Source organism: Aspergillus lentulus, assembly GCF_001445615.1.
Source record: "Aspergillus lentulus DNA, contig: Alt09, strain: IFM 54703, whole genome shotgun sequence".
In the NCBI taxonomy this organism is placed as follows: domain Eukaryota; kingdom Fungi; phylum Ascomycota; class Eurotiomycetes; order Eurotiales; family Aspergillaceae; genus Aspergillus; species Aspergillus lentulus.
Genome location: NW_028322117.1, coordinates 2234090 through 2247538, shown reverse-complemented (window position 1 = coordinate 2247538; position 13449 = coordinate 2234090). Strand labels below are relative to the sequence as shown.

Genomic DNA, 13449 nt, shown 5'->3' with positions numbered 1-13449 from the left:
TACTTTAATAAATCATTGAAAGAAAGTTGAATAGAAAAAGCTTCCACTAGAAGACTATTATGCAGCAGTAACATCATCTGTAGGTGTTGAATGTCACAAACATGACGGAGGATATTTCGTTCAGAGTACCTCTTATTCTAAATTTACTATAGAGACCTTTTCAGGTACCATCACAATAGGACTTCAACTTTGTCAGCACTACTTCCAAGTTACATAGTTAGTTAGTAGATTATATAACAAGTCCTGTCAAAGTGGTGTATCAATAAGGATAAGATGGCGTTCACAAGACCATGTATAATCATAGTATCGAAATAGCTGAGGAACTCGGATCAAATGACGACGGAGCTTCCATAAGCATCATTAGATATTACCATTGCCTAGGCTCAAGAACACAAGAGAAGTTCATCTGCAGTCTTCTGCCACTCTCATCTGCTGATGGATGATTCTTCACATGAAAATCAAGAGACACACTCCTCGCCGGAGATCCCGTGACTCTAGTTTCTTAGCCGGAACAACATTGATGCGGCTGGACCTCGGTACTTTCACAGGTTTTGGATACACGAACACTGCAAAGGGTAACAAGACCGAGAGAGGTGATGATTACTCCACGTTGGGTTTTCTGGGGTTATAAAGGGGACTCCCCAGTTTAGCATCTCTTTCGTATCCCATACTTTTTGAAGAGCTCTACCTTGTTGTCCTTCGGTCTCTTTTCATATACCCTTGGTTTACATTGACGTCATCATGTCTTCTGGTAAGTCAGATACTCTTTCGCCTCGGTCAACTAAGTTATACTGATTACTGACTACGTTGGCGAAACACAGCTCAACAGCGTCTTTCTCAGGTCTCCTCCCACTTCACATCGGGAGGCAAGAAGGGTGTCGCCGCCATCACCGAGAAGCATCCCGATGATATCGTTGTCACATGTGCCCTGCGTACTGCCCTGACCAAGGGTGGAAAGGGTGGCTTCAAGGATACCGCTGCCGCTGATCTATTGGCCGGTGTCTTCAAGGGCGTCATCGACCGCAGTGGCATCGACCCCAAGGTGGTGGAAGATGTTGCTGTTGGCTCTGTCCTTGCCCCTGGTGGCGGTGCCACCGAGTTCCGTGCAGCTGCTCTTGTTGCCGGGTTCCCCGAGTCGACTGCTGTCAAGAGCTTGAACAGACAGTGCTCCAGTGGTCTTCAAGCCATCGTGGATATTGCCAACGCGATCAAGTCCGGTATGATCGAGGTTGGTATTGGGGCAGGTGTGGAGAGCATGTCCTCTCAGTACGGGTAAGTCGAACCGTTCTTTTGCAATACCGCAAAAAAGCCCAAATGCTGACAAATTTTCGTCCCGTAGACCTGGCGCCGTTACCGAGTTCTCTGAGCTCCTCGAGAGCCACCCCGAGTCTGCCAACTGCAAGGTCCCCATGGGTGTCTTGTCGGAACAGATGGCTAAGGACCGTAACGTCTCTCGCGCCGTCCAAGATGCTTTCGCTGCCTCTTCATACCAGAAGGCCGTCAAGGCTCAGAAGGCCGGTCTCTTCAACGAGGAGATTGTCCCTCTCCAGGTCAAGTGGACTGATCCCAAGACCGGCGAGGAGAAGACCATTACCGTCAAGGCCGACGATGGCATCCGTGACGGCATCACCGCCGAGTCGCTCGGCAAGATCCGTCCTGCTTTCGCCAAGGATGGTTCCATCCACGCGGGTAACGCCTCTCAGATCTCTGACGGGGCTGCCGCCGTGCTGCTGATGAAGCGTTCCACCGCTCAGCGTCTCGGCCAGAAGATCATCGGCAAGTATGTTGCCGCCAGCGTTGTCGGTGTCAAGCCCCTGCTCATGGGTATCGGCCCCTGGAAGGCCATCCCCGTCGCCCTTGAAAAGGCCGGCATCACCAAGGACGAGGTCGACATCTACGAGATCAACGAGGCCTTCGCTTCTCAGTGTGTGTGGTGTGTCAACGAGCTTGGCCTGCCCCAAGAGAAGATCAATCCCAAGGGAGGTGCCATCGCCTTTGGCCACCCTCTTGGCTGCACCGGTGCTAGACAGATCAGCACCCTTCTGACAGAGCTGAAGCGCACCAACAAGAAGGTTGGTGTCACCAGCATGTGTGTTGGTACGGGTATGGGTATGGCCGCCGTCTGGGTCGCCGAGTAAACAAAAGAAGGAATGAGCTGGTTTCATTGCTTTTCTTCTCTGCATTTCTTTGTATAGCGATGACATATATATATCATGTTACCACCTTCTTGATTGTATTGAATACTTGTTCGAATACCAATGACATGATGGTTCTTCCATTTATTGATCGCTCGTCCTATATATAACCCCTGTAGATACCTCCCTTGGAATTTCTCAAGGCTTGGTACGGAACTGCTTGAACGCATGAGAGACATTCATCCCCTGAGACACGGCGTCTTTGACCTTGTCATCCATGGCTACTAATTTCGGCATGAGTTCCAGCACCTGATCCAGGAGCTCTTGAGGAATAGCAACCACGCCTTCCAAAGGATCACAGAAAATAATATCGCCCTGCAAGCAATGTCAGCATCACCATCCACACTCTCTTCCTCCAGAAAATCATACCGGGGAAACAGTCACACCCCCCACATCAACCGGCACATCCCTCGCACCTGGCTTCGCCTCGGCCCCCGATCCAACCGTCGACGTCCCCTTCGCCCAAACCTACATCAATCAGTCCCGACACCCGCAATCCAGAATTGGGAATAACAAACCGGCAGCTTGCACTCATTAATCTCCGCCAGATCCCGCACGCGCCCGTTCACCAGGAGCCCCCGCACACCGAGGACTTTCATCCGCACGGCCATGATCCCGCCGAGGACGGCGCAGTGCTGGTCCGCGGGCTGCTCGAGCACGGCGATGGTGCCTGGCTTGGCGAAGTCGACCCAGTGCGTGCCTGCTGGGAAGCCATGGGAGTCCTCAGGTTCCGCACTTGGTGGGACGCGGTCGTCCTTGGAGATGAACTTGAAGGTTGACGCTGGGGCGATGATTTTGGGTTGTGTTGCGTTGCGGCCTATGGTGGGGGAGAAGGGGGCTGGGTTGTCTGTTAGTGGGTTGCTTTGCTTACCGAGGAGAGTGCTTGTGAGATGGGAATTGATGCTAGAGCGAGGGGTTTCCTTACTGAAGTCGGCCAGGTGCCCTGCTCGGGCGGCTGTTCCTGCCGGGAGTTTCTGTAGTTTGAGGAGAGCATCGGATACCTGGATTTTGGTTTTGTTAGCGGAATCTTCCTACAGATCTAGAGCGATGATGGTATTTTGGATCATACATCGCATGCAGAGTATTTCTGCAGTTCTTTCAGTTTCTGTTCGATCGAGCTGGACATGGTGCGTCTTTGGACCTGGGAGGACGGGACGTGGAATGGGTTGAAGATCAACCGTGGTCGACAAGTAGGATGAGAAGCGAGAATTTCAAAGGTAACACGGTTCCGCGACACGAAGTTCATAACGAAGTCGGCCAGATACGTTTCCCCAAACTGCTGAGTGAGATCGTGTTGCGATGAAGATGGAGATCCGAGACTGGGGTCAATGTAGGTGCGACGTCCGTTTGTCCGTTGCTCGGAACAGTCTTCTGGGTGATGACGTCTCTATTTGAGCTGCATTAGTTTATACAATATTGCTATGTGCTCTGATTTTTGGAATAACAATTGTGTGTAATCGTTCTAGCAGAGACTAGTTACATCAAGCATTCATAGTCAGATGTTTCAGATTCCTCCATACTGACAGCCGAGGATCTGATAAACCAACATTATCATCTTCTAGAAATCGAGATACATCCGTCCACAGGATCCATGATATCATCCAAGACCACCTTAGAGAACATGTTTGGGTCCGAATACCGAGTGCCCTATCCACGGACAGAGCTGTATGTTCATTCGATACCAACCTCAATGGTCCTTTTGAATATATTCATGAACCATCTCATCATTCTGCAGCGGGGTTAAACGCGGGGAAGCAGAACTATAGAGGCACCGTCAACGCAATTGTCATACAGGCGTCGGATTTTCCTAAAACGATCAAGGTGAATAGTGCTTGAACCATACTAACCAATTATCCTGAACAAACACTACTCGTCTCTTGTCAACAGATATCTTCTTCCGACCACATCGGCTCGCCTCTAATCGGCGACCGAGGGGTGGACCTTGGCGGCTTCACCCGCCAAATCTGGATCTGGGCATCTGACAAATAATCGCTTGGTAATGACCGACTCTGAATACGAGACCATCTTGGCTTTGAATATATGTAAATAAGATAGCCTTTTCCTTCCTCAAGGCCCCATAGATCATCGCTCCCATCATGGCATCGCCACCGTCTACATATACTCCTGATCAGATAGAGACCTATCTGCAGCGCATCGGGTACGCCGACTCCGCCAGTACATCTGGAACCACCAGGCAACAACATCTCCAGCGATGCATCGAGAAAGATCCGCTGGCCGCATTGACCGAGTTGCAGAGGCGGCATCTGGGCGCCATCCCCTGGGGAAATTCCAGTCTGCATTACTCCCAGCTCCGGGCGATCTCCATCCATCCAACGAGTGTATTTGAGAAGTTGGTCAACCGTAAACTAGACGGGTACTGCATGGAGAACACCAACCTGCTTTATGTCGTCCTACGGTCATTGGGATACCAGGTCTATCCCACGGGAGGCCGAGTGAGTCGCGCGGCAGCGGCTGGGAACAATACGGCGGTCGGATACCTGGCGCTGTATGTACCTTGATCTCCTAGAATCTATAGAGTCGCATTTGCTGACGCAAGGCGCAGTGGACATATGGTTCTGATCGTGACCATTCATGGCCAGAAGTACATGGTAAGGTGTTTCCCGCTGAGAATCTTATCGCGGGCAGCTACTGATTGGGGTCGCAAAAGGTCGACGTTGGGTTCGGCAGCAATGGCCCTACCAGTCCGCTGCCAATGAAGGAAAACGAGGTTGCGGTCTGTATTGCACCTAGCGAGATGCGCCTGATCAAGGACAGCATCCCCGACTTCGTCGACAAGAGCCAGAAGCTCTGGATCTACCAGGTCAGGTATAGCCCGGAAAGGGAATGGATCCCGATGTACTCCTTCTCGGAAGTTGAATTCCTGCCACAGGATTTTGCAGTGATGAACTTTGCGACAAGCCAGCAGCCGACCAGCTGGTTTACCCAGGCTTTTGTCTGCACCAAGATGATTATGAGTGAGGACGGACTCGAACCCCAAGGTATATATGTGATGATAGGAAAAGAAGTCAAGAAAAGGCTGGGTAAGGAGACAGAAGTGGTGGCCACACTCGCAAACGAAAATGATCGGAGACAAGCGCTGGCGAAGTATTTCGATATGCACTTCCAGGACTATGACGTTGAAGGAATACAGGGCTTGAGCTCCCAGATCAAATAGAATTCTTTTGACAATTGAAAACTAGCTTTGCAGCGTTTCTTTCGCTTGCCCAGTGATATTGTACAAACGATGTTGCTCTAGGACCGTAGCGTGGATATTGATTTAGAAGATGCAAGCGAACACAAGCTAAAACAAATGGTGTAAAGACATGACGCGGAGACACGTTGCCGTGACTTAGAAAATCCGTTTCTCAAGCTGTAAAGAAGTGAGCACCTCGCATTCAACCACAAATAAACGCATCGAGCCGACGATATGACATACCTTCCATGGGTTGCTGACATCGAATCCCTTTGGCGCTACGGCATTGCCTGACTGGCCTCGTAAAGTTCCTGTGATTCTCAAGTCTCTTTCCATCACTATGGCAGATAATATATCGTCAGTTTCCGGAGCCTCGACTGGGCAAACAAGGAGAAATATTGCAAGTATTGCAAGCGGTAGGTTACGCACTTTGCTAGATGGATATTAGCCTTGGTCACTCGGTCGCAAGCCACAGGTGAAGAAGCACTTACTCTGTCCCACAGATCCTTGTTCCACCGCGCCTTTTTCCCTTCGTTTCCAAAGTACTTAGCAGCAGTGAGGCCGGCACCGGTCACGCCGAACATCTGTCACCATCCATCATCAGTAACTCGTGCTGGCATGCTCGGGGTTGCGGATACACACAGCGATGATGATCCCATAGGGGATGAGGGCTTCGAAAGGGACACCCATTTTGTGGAATACGAATCCTCAATTCGTTGCAAGATCAGAAGAAGCCTCGAAGAGATTGAGCCAGGTGTCAACGGACAGATTCAATTGCAAAAACGCAGGCCAGAATGAACCCCGGCGTCGTTTCTTGTGCCCGCTTGATTCCGCCAACGTCGAGGTCTGGCGGACTTCCTGATACGGTTTAGCCCGCCCGGGGTTAATCTGGGTGAGTCAGCAACTCCGTGAACCTCACTGCAAGAGAAGGGGCGTGAAGCGGCGGCAGATTGCTTTGGAAGCTGAATAACTCCACAAACGGCCTTTCCGCTGCGAATATACGCGTTGGTCATTGCTCTACTCTCGCATATCTACTAGCGCCTCTAATATCACGGTTCCAGTTCCTTCATTACACGCGTTGTTTGCTTGTTGTCTTGGCCGCCTCCTTCCAGCGCCTCCAACTTGGCACCCTCCGCGCTTGTCTTGCTCGCGCATTCGTCTCTGACGCTTGACTACGACGTATGCTACGATCTAACCGATTGGCCCTTTGAATTGTTGGGATACTGCCTTTAAATCAGCTCGCCGTTTTGTTCCCCATGTCCCGTTTATGCGCGGCCAGATGATTGTTCGCCCTAGCGAGAAGCTTCTATAGCCTCAACTTCTCATTCAAACATCGCGAAACCTTGGTAGATCCGTGAAACACAATCGCTCAAACTGGCGACTACGGCGACCTACACCATGCCGGCGACCGTGCTGCCGGCCATCGACGATCCAGATACTAGACCTCCAGCAGATATGGTGGACAGTGATCAGGATGCAGAAGGGGAAGAGGAGACCGACCTCTATGAGATGGACCAGCAGCTACAGAATGCAGTTCATCGGGCATACTCTGGGGAGAACGCCGACGGTGATCAGGATGCCGACTACGACGAAGACGAAGATGCAGAGGGGGAGCCGGATACCGAGCTGAACATCAACGGGGATAATGATGATGCAGAACCGGTTGGTGCCGTCAAGATGCCCGACGCAGCTGGCTCTCTTGACAACGGTGATGCTGCTTCTGCGGCTGCCGATGCAGAAGATGATCCGGCGTTTGAGAATCCAAGTGACAGCGATGCGCCCGCTGCCTCTCCTAGCAGCTCAGAATCGGAGGCCGATGAGGAGTGGGAGGCTGAGAGCAATAGCCGGGAGGATGCAGAGGTGGACACCACTGTCCGCGGCAATTGCATGTGAGTTCATTATTCTTCCCATGTCCACTCTCTAGTGATCTGGTCTGATGCGCAGACGGGAAATGTAGCTTTTGTGGTCAAGACGAGGATAATGATCCTAGCGAAGAATTTGAAGAGTATTTAACATGCGCCGTCTGTGGTGACCATTGTACGTTGCACCTTCTGAGCCTGTCTTTGAAGAATCGTCGCTGATGTGACTCTATAGCTCATCGACAATGTGCGCGCGAGGAAAATGCACTTGATGAGACACAAGGTATGCTTAAAATGATTAGCCTCCTCTACCTGGTTTCGTCGCGCTTTGCCCCGAGACTGACATTGTACAGACGCAGGTCTATGGAGATGCCCTACTTGCGTCCGGGAGAAATTGCAGCCAAGTACTGAGCAGAATGGTACAACCCCGCGACAACCTCGTCAAAAGAAGATGCGCAGAGAACTCTTACCGGCACACACTGGAGAGAAAGATTCTGGTTTCCACTCAATTTTCAGCACCGTGGACGTCAGTGATGAGCTCTTGACCAGCTCCAGATCATTGCGGAAAAGGAAAGCCTCGTCGACCGACGTGGCAGAACCCACGCCTGGACTTCGGAAATTGCGACGGCAATCATCGATGCGATCCGCTCGGGCTGAGTCCGGAGACCAGGGGTTTGGAAATACAGACGGTCAGTCCCCGGTGCGTACCCGTTCCCGGCGAACACGCGGCGAGGAAAAGGATACCTGCCGCGTGGTTCTGAGGCAATTTGGGAGACTGGTTCTCGCTTTTCGACTCAATGAAAATAAAGTGTCCAAGATCCTCGACTCTCGGAGCCGGTCACAACTCAGAGGCAGAAGAACGCCTAAGCCGCCACCAGCGGTACAAGAACCTTTGTCCCATTTTGCTCCCATTACACCTGCACCCTACATCTCTCCCTTCTACTCATTCAACGACCGCGAAACAGACGAATCAAAGTCAAAGCCATACGGCGGCATTCTGTCGGAAGCGGATGCGGACACCTCAAGGACCCTTCCAACACACGCAGATCGCGAAAGGTTCGAGATCGCGCGACAAAAGGCTGAAGAGGAATGGCAAAGGAAGCTTTTGGAAGCTGAAAACAGCGGAGAAGCTGTCCCGCACGCTTCCCAGAAGCTTTCGGGCCCTCCGTCCAGGATTAAATACATTAACTTTGGAGGGTACGAGATTGAGACCTGGTATGCAGCTCCTTATCCCGAAGAATATAGTCGGAACCGGGTGCTCTACATATGCGAGTTTTGCTTGAAATACATGAATTCAGACTATGTTGCCTGGCGGCACAAGCTGAAATGCCCGGCAAAACATCCGCCGGGAGATGAAATCTACCGTGATGGTTCCATCTCAATATTCGAGGTCGACGGACGAAAGAATCCAGTCTATTGCCAGAATCTTTGCTTGCTCGCTAAATTGTTCTTGGGATCCAAAACGCTCTACTACGATGTGGAGCCGTTCTTGTTCTATGTCATGACTGAATTCGACGATCTAGGCTGCCACTTTGTCGGCTATTTCAGCAAGGAGAAACGGCCCAGTTCGGCAAACAACGTTTCGTGCATCCTCACACTGCCCATTCACCAAAGGAAAGGCTACGGAAATTTGCTTATCGACTTCTCATACCTGCTCACCCGTATTGAAGGTAAGACCGGCTCGCCAGAGAAACCTCTTTCCGACATGGGCCTGGTTTCCTATCGCAACTACTGGCGATTGATATTGTCGTATCAATTACGAAACCAAAGGACTCCTATCAGCATCGCGGAGCTCTCAGAGCGAACAGGCATGACGGCCGATGATGTGGTCTCTGGTTTGGAAGGGTTACGCGCCCTTGTCAGGGATCCAATCACCAAAACCTACGCTTTGCGACTCGACTGCAAGTATTTTGAAGAGTGTATTCGGAACTGGGAGGAGAAAGGCTACGTTCAGCTGAACCCTGATGCTTTGGTCTGGACACCATACATCATGGGTCGTAGCAATCAGTCACAATTTGACCGGGCTCCATTGCACACCGTTGCACAGAGGGAAGACCCGGAGGAGGAGGAAGGCGAAGAAGTCAAGAAGGCCGATGGTGCGGTGATTCCAACGGCCAGCTGGACGGGACACGCCGGTTCCGGGGGTCGTTCGACTGTGGCCGCCGGGCCCCCTTCAACCCAAGCGCTCTCTAACACCAGCGGTTTCCATCACCAAACAGCTGCTACAGCGAGTTCGAGTACCTCTGCTCAGTCTGACCCCGCCGCGGGTATTCCTCCTTCCCGGTTCGAGATTTATCCTCCTGTTCAAGCTCCTGTATTCAAACGAAAGCCGGGACGACCCTTTGGCAGTAAGAGCGTGTTCAAGGCGGGCGGGACCCCTACGAGTGCCCGAACGAGTGGTCGCGGTACTCCCCGCAGAACCTCAATGTTGGCTTCGGCGGCGACGCCTACTTCGAATTCAGGTAGTGTTCGGCGAGGTCGGAGCGCCAAGCTGATGGACTCCCCTGCTCCAGAGCCGTCCGGCGCGAAGACTAATGGACTTGTAAATGGCGAGCAGCATTTGCAGGATGGATTCGAAGAAGTGCAAGACACAGAACCTCAGGATGGTGCACCGTCCGAGCCAGAAGCAGGCACCCCTAATCACACTCTCAATGGGACACGTAGTTCGGGCGCGGTTGTAGCCAAGGCAAATGCCGATGTCTCTCTTTCCGACGGCCCGATTACACCCAAGGGAAGGGGAGCCGAGAACAGAGGGAAACTGTCGCGGTCAGCGAGCCGAAAATCGGTCGTGGAGATGCTCCCAGACGATGACGCGCCTCAGGAAAACAACATTGCTGATGCGGACGCCGATGGCGACGCAGTCATGCAAACATGAAGATGCTTGAAAACCGGATAGTAAACGGGAAAGCAAAACACAAGCGGTAAGAACATTCGGTCTCCGAAGGCGCTTGACGACGCATTTGCATTTGGGCGTTATTTGAATTCATGCAGGAGGGTTCCTCGCTTCAATTACTTGTTTTTCTCTTATTCTTTTCAAGTATCGTTCTCATCAAGCAAGGAGTAGGCTGTGCATTTGGCGTTTCGGTCATCACTTCGTTCGAATTCATTCACAGCACTGTTTTGGCACGTCATGCGCTGACTCTTGCCCTATCTAATTCGGCTGTCGCCTTTTTTTTTTTTTTCTCGTTGCTGCATGGCTGTTTTCTCTCCTGGCGTCTGTATGTCATGATCTGAGGAGATTCTGTCCTAGGGGACGTGGTCATAGGTTCGGTTCTCTATGATGGCAGCTTTGGGTGGTTCTCTGATCCCATCTGCATTTGTGTAGCATATACCAACGAAGCCAATCTTACATTGTCCAGCGCATACGATCGTGGTAACCAAGGAGGGCATGCATTTCACCACAGGCGTTTAAGTAAGGTGCTCATATCTTCGAGATCGAGGATCTAGATATAATTGGCACCTCGCTTCGTCACTATGCACCTACTTATTTATTACCCGAGAGACCTGGAGGTAAGCGTGATGCCCTAAAATCAAGGCAGTGCAGTACACTGCTCTCGCTGTGCGGCGTTGGGCACTGTGGAAGACAGTGTTGTACAGCAGGTAAGGGAGGCATTTGATGCATTAAATCTATCCGATCTATCCGCTCATTCAATAGCATAGACCTAAGACCGACTGTTGGTACCTTTTTCCAAAAATTTTGTTTAAGCCATACAGAGACGAACAATAATGGTCGAGCCAGGCCTAAGCATTGTGGACGACTCCGTCTTGGTTTAGCTGCAGATCAAAACCCTCATGCGGAGTGGGAATACGGATACCGTTGCCCAAGAACCAGGAAATGAGTGTGGTTTTGACTTTTCGTTCGATCGTCTTGCATATGGAGATGAATGCAGCGTAGATGATTGAGCAGGAATGCAGGATACTAAGGTAGGTAGGTAGGCTAGTGGTGGGAGGACTTCAAGCCCATGCAGGAGTCAAAAAGCAGGATGGCAACACCATGACTCTCAGCCGGGGCGCATTGAATCACTGGCATGGGCAGTGCAGTGCTATGTACAGAGTACAGATAGACTACACATATCGCAGAAATAGAATGTACTGCCAAGGCCACACCGTACCTAAACTCTTACCTATTTGCGACAGGTCTATGCCTAAGGAGCAAGGATTCGATGGTTAGTATGCTCTGTTATCGGTTGCCTTTTCCGAGGCTCCATGTCAAAGAATTGAGACTTCGCATGATTCTTTTTTGACCCATCTGTTGAGCTGTATGATCAGTCATAATGACCTTTTCCGTTTCCGCCAAGTTCTATGGAGAGCTCCGTGAGCCCTTCGGGATTTGGACCTGTTCATCATCTTTTCAATGTTCTCGTGCTTCCCTCTGTTCAGGAAGCCCTTTAAGGAGTATGTTTAAACAAATACATAGCTGGGTAAATTGACCCTGCAGATCATTTCTTGCTGATACCGAAGAACAGGCTGGTCATTGTTAACTCTTCTCCGTGGATACTTGGTGGATTCTGCGGAAAAAGCGCCAAGTTAGCTGCGAATGCAATACCTTACTTACCTGGTAAATCAAACCTCCAACGACTGCTATCTACCATGAATCTCATTCTGTTGAAGACATGGAACTCACATGGTTAGTCCAGGGGACAAGCATAACCGGAGATCCAGTGAAATAGGGGGTAGACAATTCAAGTTGTGACCAGCTGGAGCGCCGATGAAGTCCGTGACAGTTCATCCTGCAGCTTTTTGATCCCCACTTCAATATGTAGAAGGACAAAAGTAGAAGCCGGCATAATTAAAAGATTAAAAATCGTTCGTCGCTCGATTTGAGTCCAGAGTGTTGTTTATTTTTCTTTCTGCTCTTTTCTTTTTTCCCCCCCCCGCCTTCTTTTCCCACTGTCTCTCTTCTCTCCTATTGTCTCGTTCTCGATTTGTCCAGGAGTGACAGCGTAAGAAGAAAAGGTTCTGAAACTTTGTTGTGTGGTCTCCTATCCAAGGTGCAGATCGCAAAGCCTTGGCCGGAGCTGTTTTCCAAACGAAAAAGGCCGAAGATATTGACATCTCAAGGGCCATGGATCAACAGGCAACAATGATGGCTGTGCTCGTATGCAGCATGTTACGCCATTGCAACGTGGCTCGCGCGGGTACGGTAGGATTTTGACCAACTGCGAACACAACGATGATAATGGCGTCCAGAAAGTGTTTGTTTCCAAAAATCAGTCAACTGCAATATGAATGAAAATATTGGTCAGTGCTTGATAACCTTGTGTCTTTAACTTAATAATTATACAGCAGCGTCCCGTCGTCCCGACCCTTGAGGGTCACTGCACTGTCATCCGTCATAACTGCCCCAGCCCAAAATGTCAGTTCATGGATAATCTGTTCTTCCTGAATTTGTTGTATCATTGTCATGATTGCTTTTGTCCCATTTCCGAGAATTGAGATCATCGTTCAGCGGCTTGAATATTGAATCCTCAACGTCCGCCGGATTCTCATTCGTCACGGTGTTCTACATATGCAGTGGAGGCATTGGCCCATGCCACCCTTGCGTGCTTGTCGCCAATACGTAGCAATGTCCTCGCTTGCGCTCAGATTGGACTAATACTGCTATGTCCGCATATTCACGTCAACGTTGGATTTCCTGAATTTACACAAAGCGGTCCATCAATTCCATCGTCGTCAACCAGCCGGAATTTGCTGTTAATGAAGGGACCAAACTGTGATGAGCCAGCGCAGTGAGGCCAAGATTTCGGAAGCGGCTATTGTGGATTTCCTGCCATTTCAAGTACGCTTGCAGGTGAGGACAGGTGAGTGCAGCTGCAGGAGCCGTATTTGTCAGGGACGTTGGCACGTCGACTTTGTGAGAGGTGAATTCTGAAGGTCAATCGACCAAAGGAAACCTCGTCCGTTGTATGGGAAAGAGAAAGGTGTAATACGGAGTACTCAGCCGCACCGTCGGTATTGCAACTTCCAGACGCAGCGTGCATGAAGGACCTGCACCCTTGGGTGGGGGAAGGCTAGCGTAGCTCAGCTCTATTTCAGTAAGGTCAGCATCTCGACTGCAGAAAATCCATCTTACACATTGACCACATACTACTGCACTCGGGTGGTTCGTCGATCAAGAGATCTGTCGTTTTGCATCATATTGACTTTCTTGACCCCTTAGCCTCGTCAATTTAGCTGCATGCACTAGGAGCTGAACTATCCT

The 13449-nt window shown here is 50.6% G+C and overlaps 4 protein-coding genes across 4 annotated transcripts; 3 read left to right on the top strand and 1 right to left on the bottom strand.

The window, feature by feature from the left end:
- Positions 1-741: 741 nt before the first annotated feature.
- ALT_5559 (3-ketoacyl-coA thiolase peroxisomal A precursor) lies at positions 742-2138 on the top strand (the record flags this gene model as incomplete). Its single annotated transcript, XM_033554679.1, has 3 exons — positions 742-751; positions 822-1272; positions 1340-2138. 3 exons carry the CDS (start codon positions 742-744, stop codon positions 2136-2138), a joined length of 1260 nt encoding a protein of 419 aa, XP_033410570.1.
- A 195-nt stretch (positions 2139-2333) lies between these two features.
- On the bottom strand, positions 2334-3713 carry ALT_5558 (RraA family protein; the record flags this gene model as incomplete). The annotated part of the gene is made up of 5 exons (XM_089599928.1): positions 2334-2510; positions 2565-2663; positions 2714-3196; positions 3265-3580; positions 3676-3713. The coding sequence occupies 5 exons, from the start codon at positions 3711-3713 to the stop codon at positions 2334-2336; spliced, it is 1113 nt and encodes a 370-aa protein (XP_089455805.1).
- Positions 3714-4291: 578 nt separating this feature from the next.
- ALT_5557 (arylamine N-acetyltransferase family protein) lies at positions 4292-5370 on the top strand (the record flags this gene model as incomplete). The annotated part of the gene is made up of 3 exons (XM_033554681.1): positions 4292-4701; positions 4759-4804; positions 4864-5370. The coding sequence occupies 3 exons, from the start codon at positions 4292-4294 to the stop codon at positions 5368-5370; spliced, it is 963 nt and encodes a 320-aa protein (XP_033410572.1).
- A 1416-nt stretch (positions 5371-6786) lies between these two features.
- Positions 6787-10122, top strand: ALT_5556 (histone acetyltransferase mst2; the record flags this gene model as incomplete). Its single annotated transcript, XM_033554683.1, has 4 exons — positions 6787-7277; positions 7346-7425; positions 7483-7530; positions 7601-10122. The coding sequence occupies 4 exons, from the start codon at positions 6787-6789 to the stop codon at positions 10120-10122; spliced, it is 3141 nt and encodes a 1046-aa protein (XP_033410574.1).
- Positions 10123-13449: the final 3327 nt, after the last annotated feature.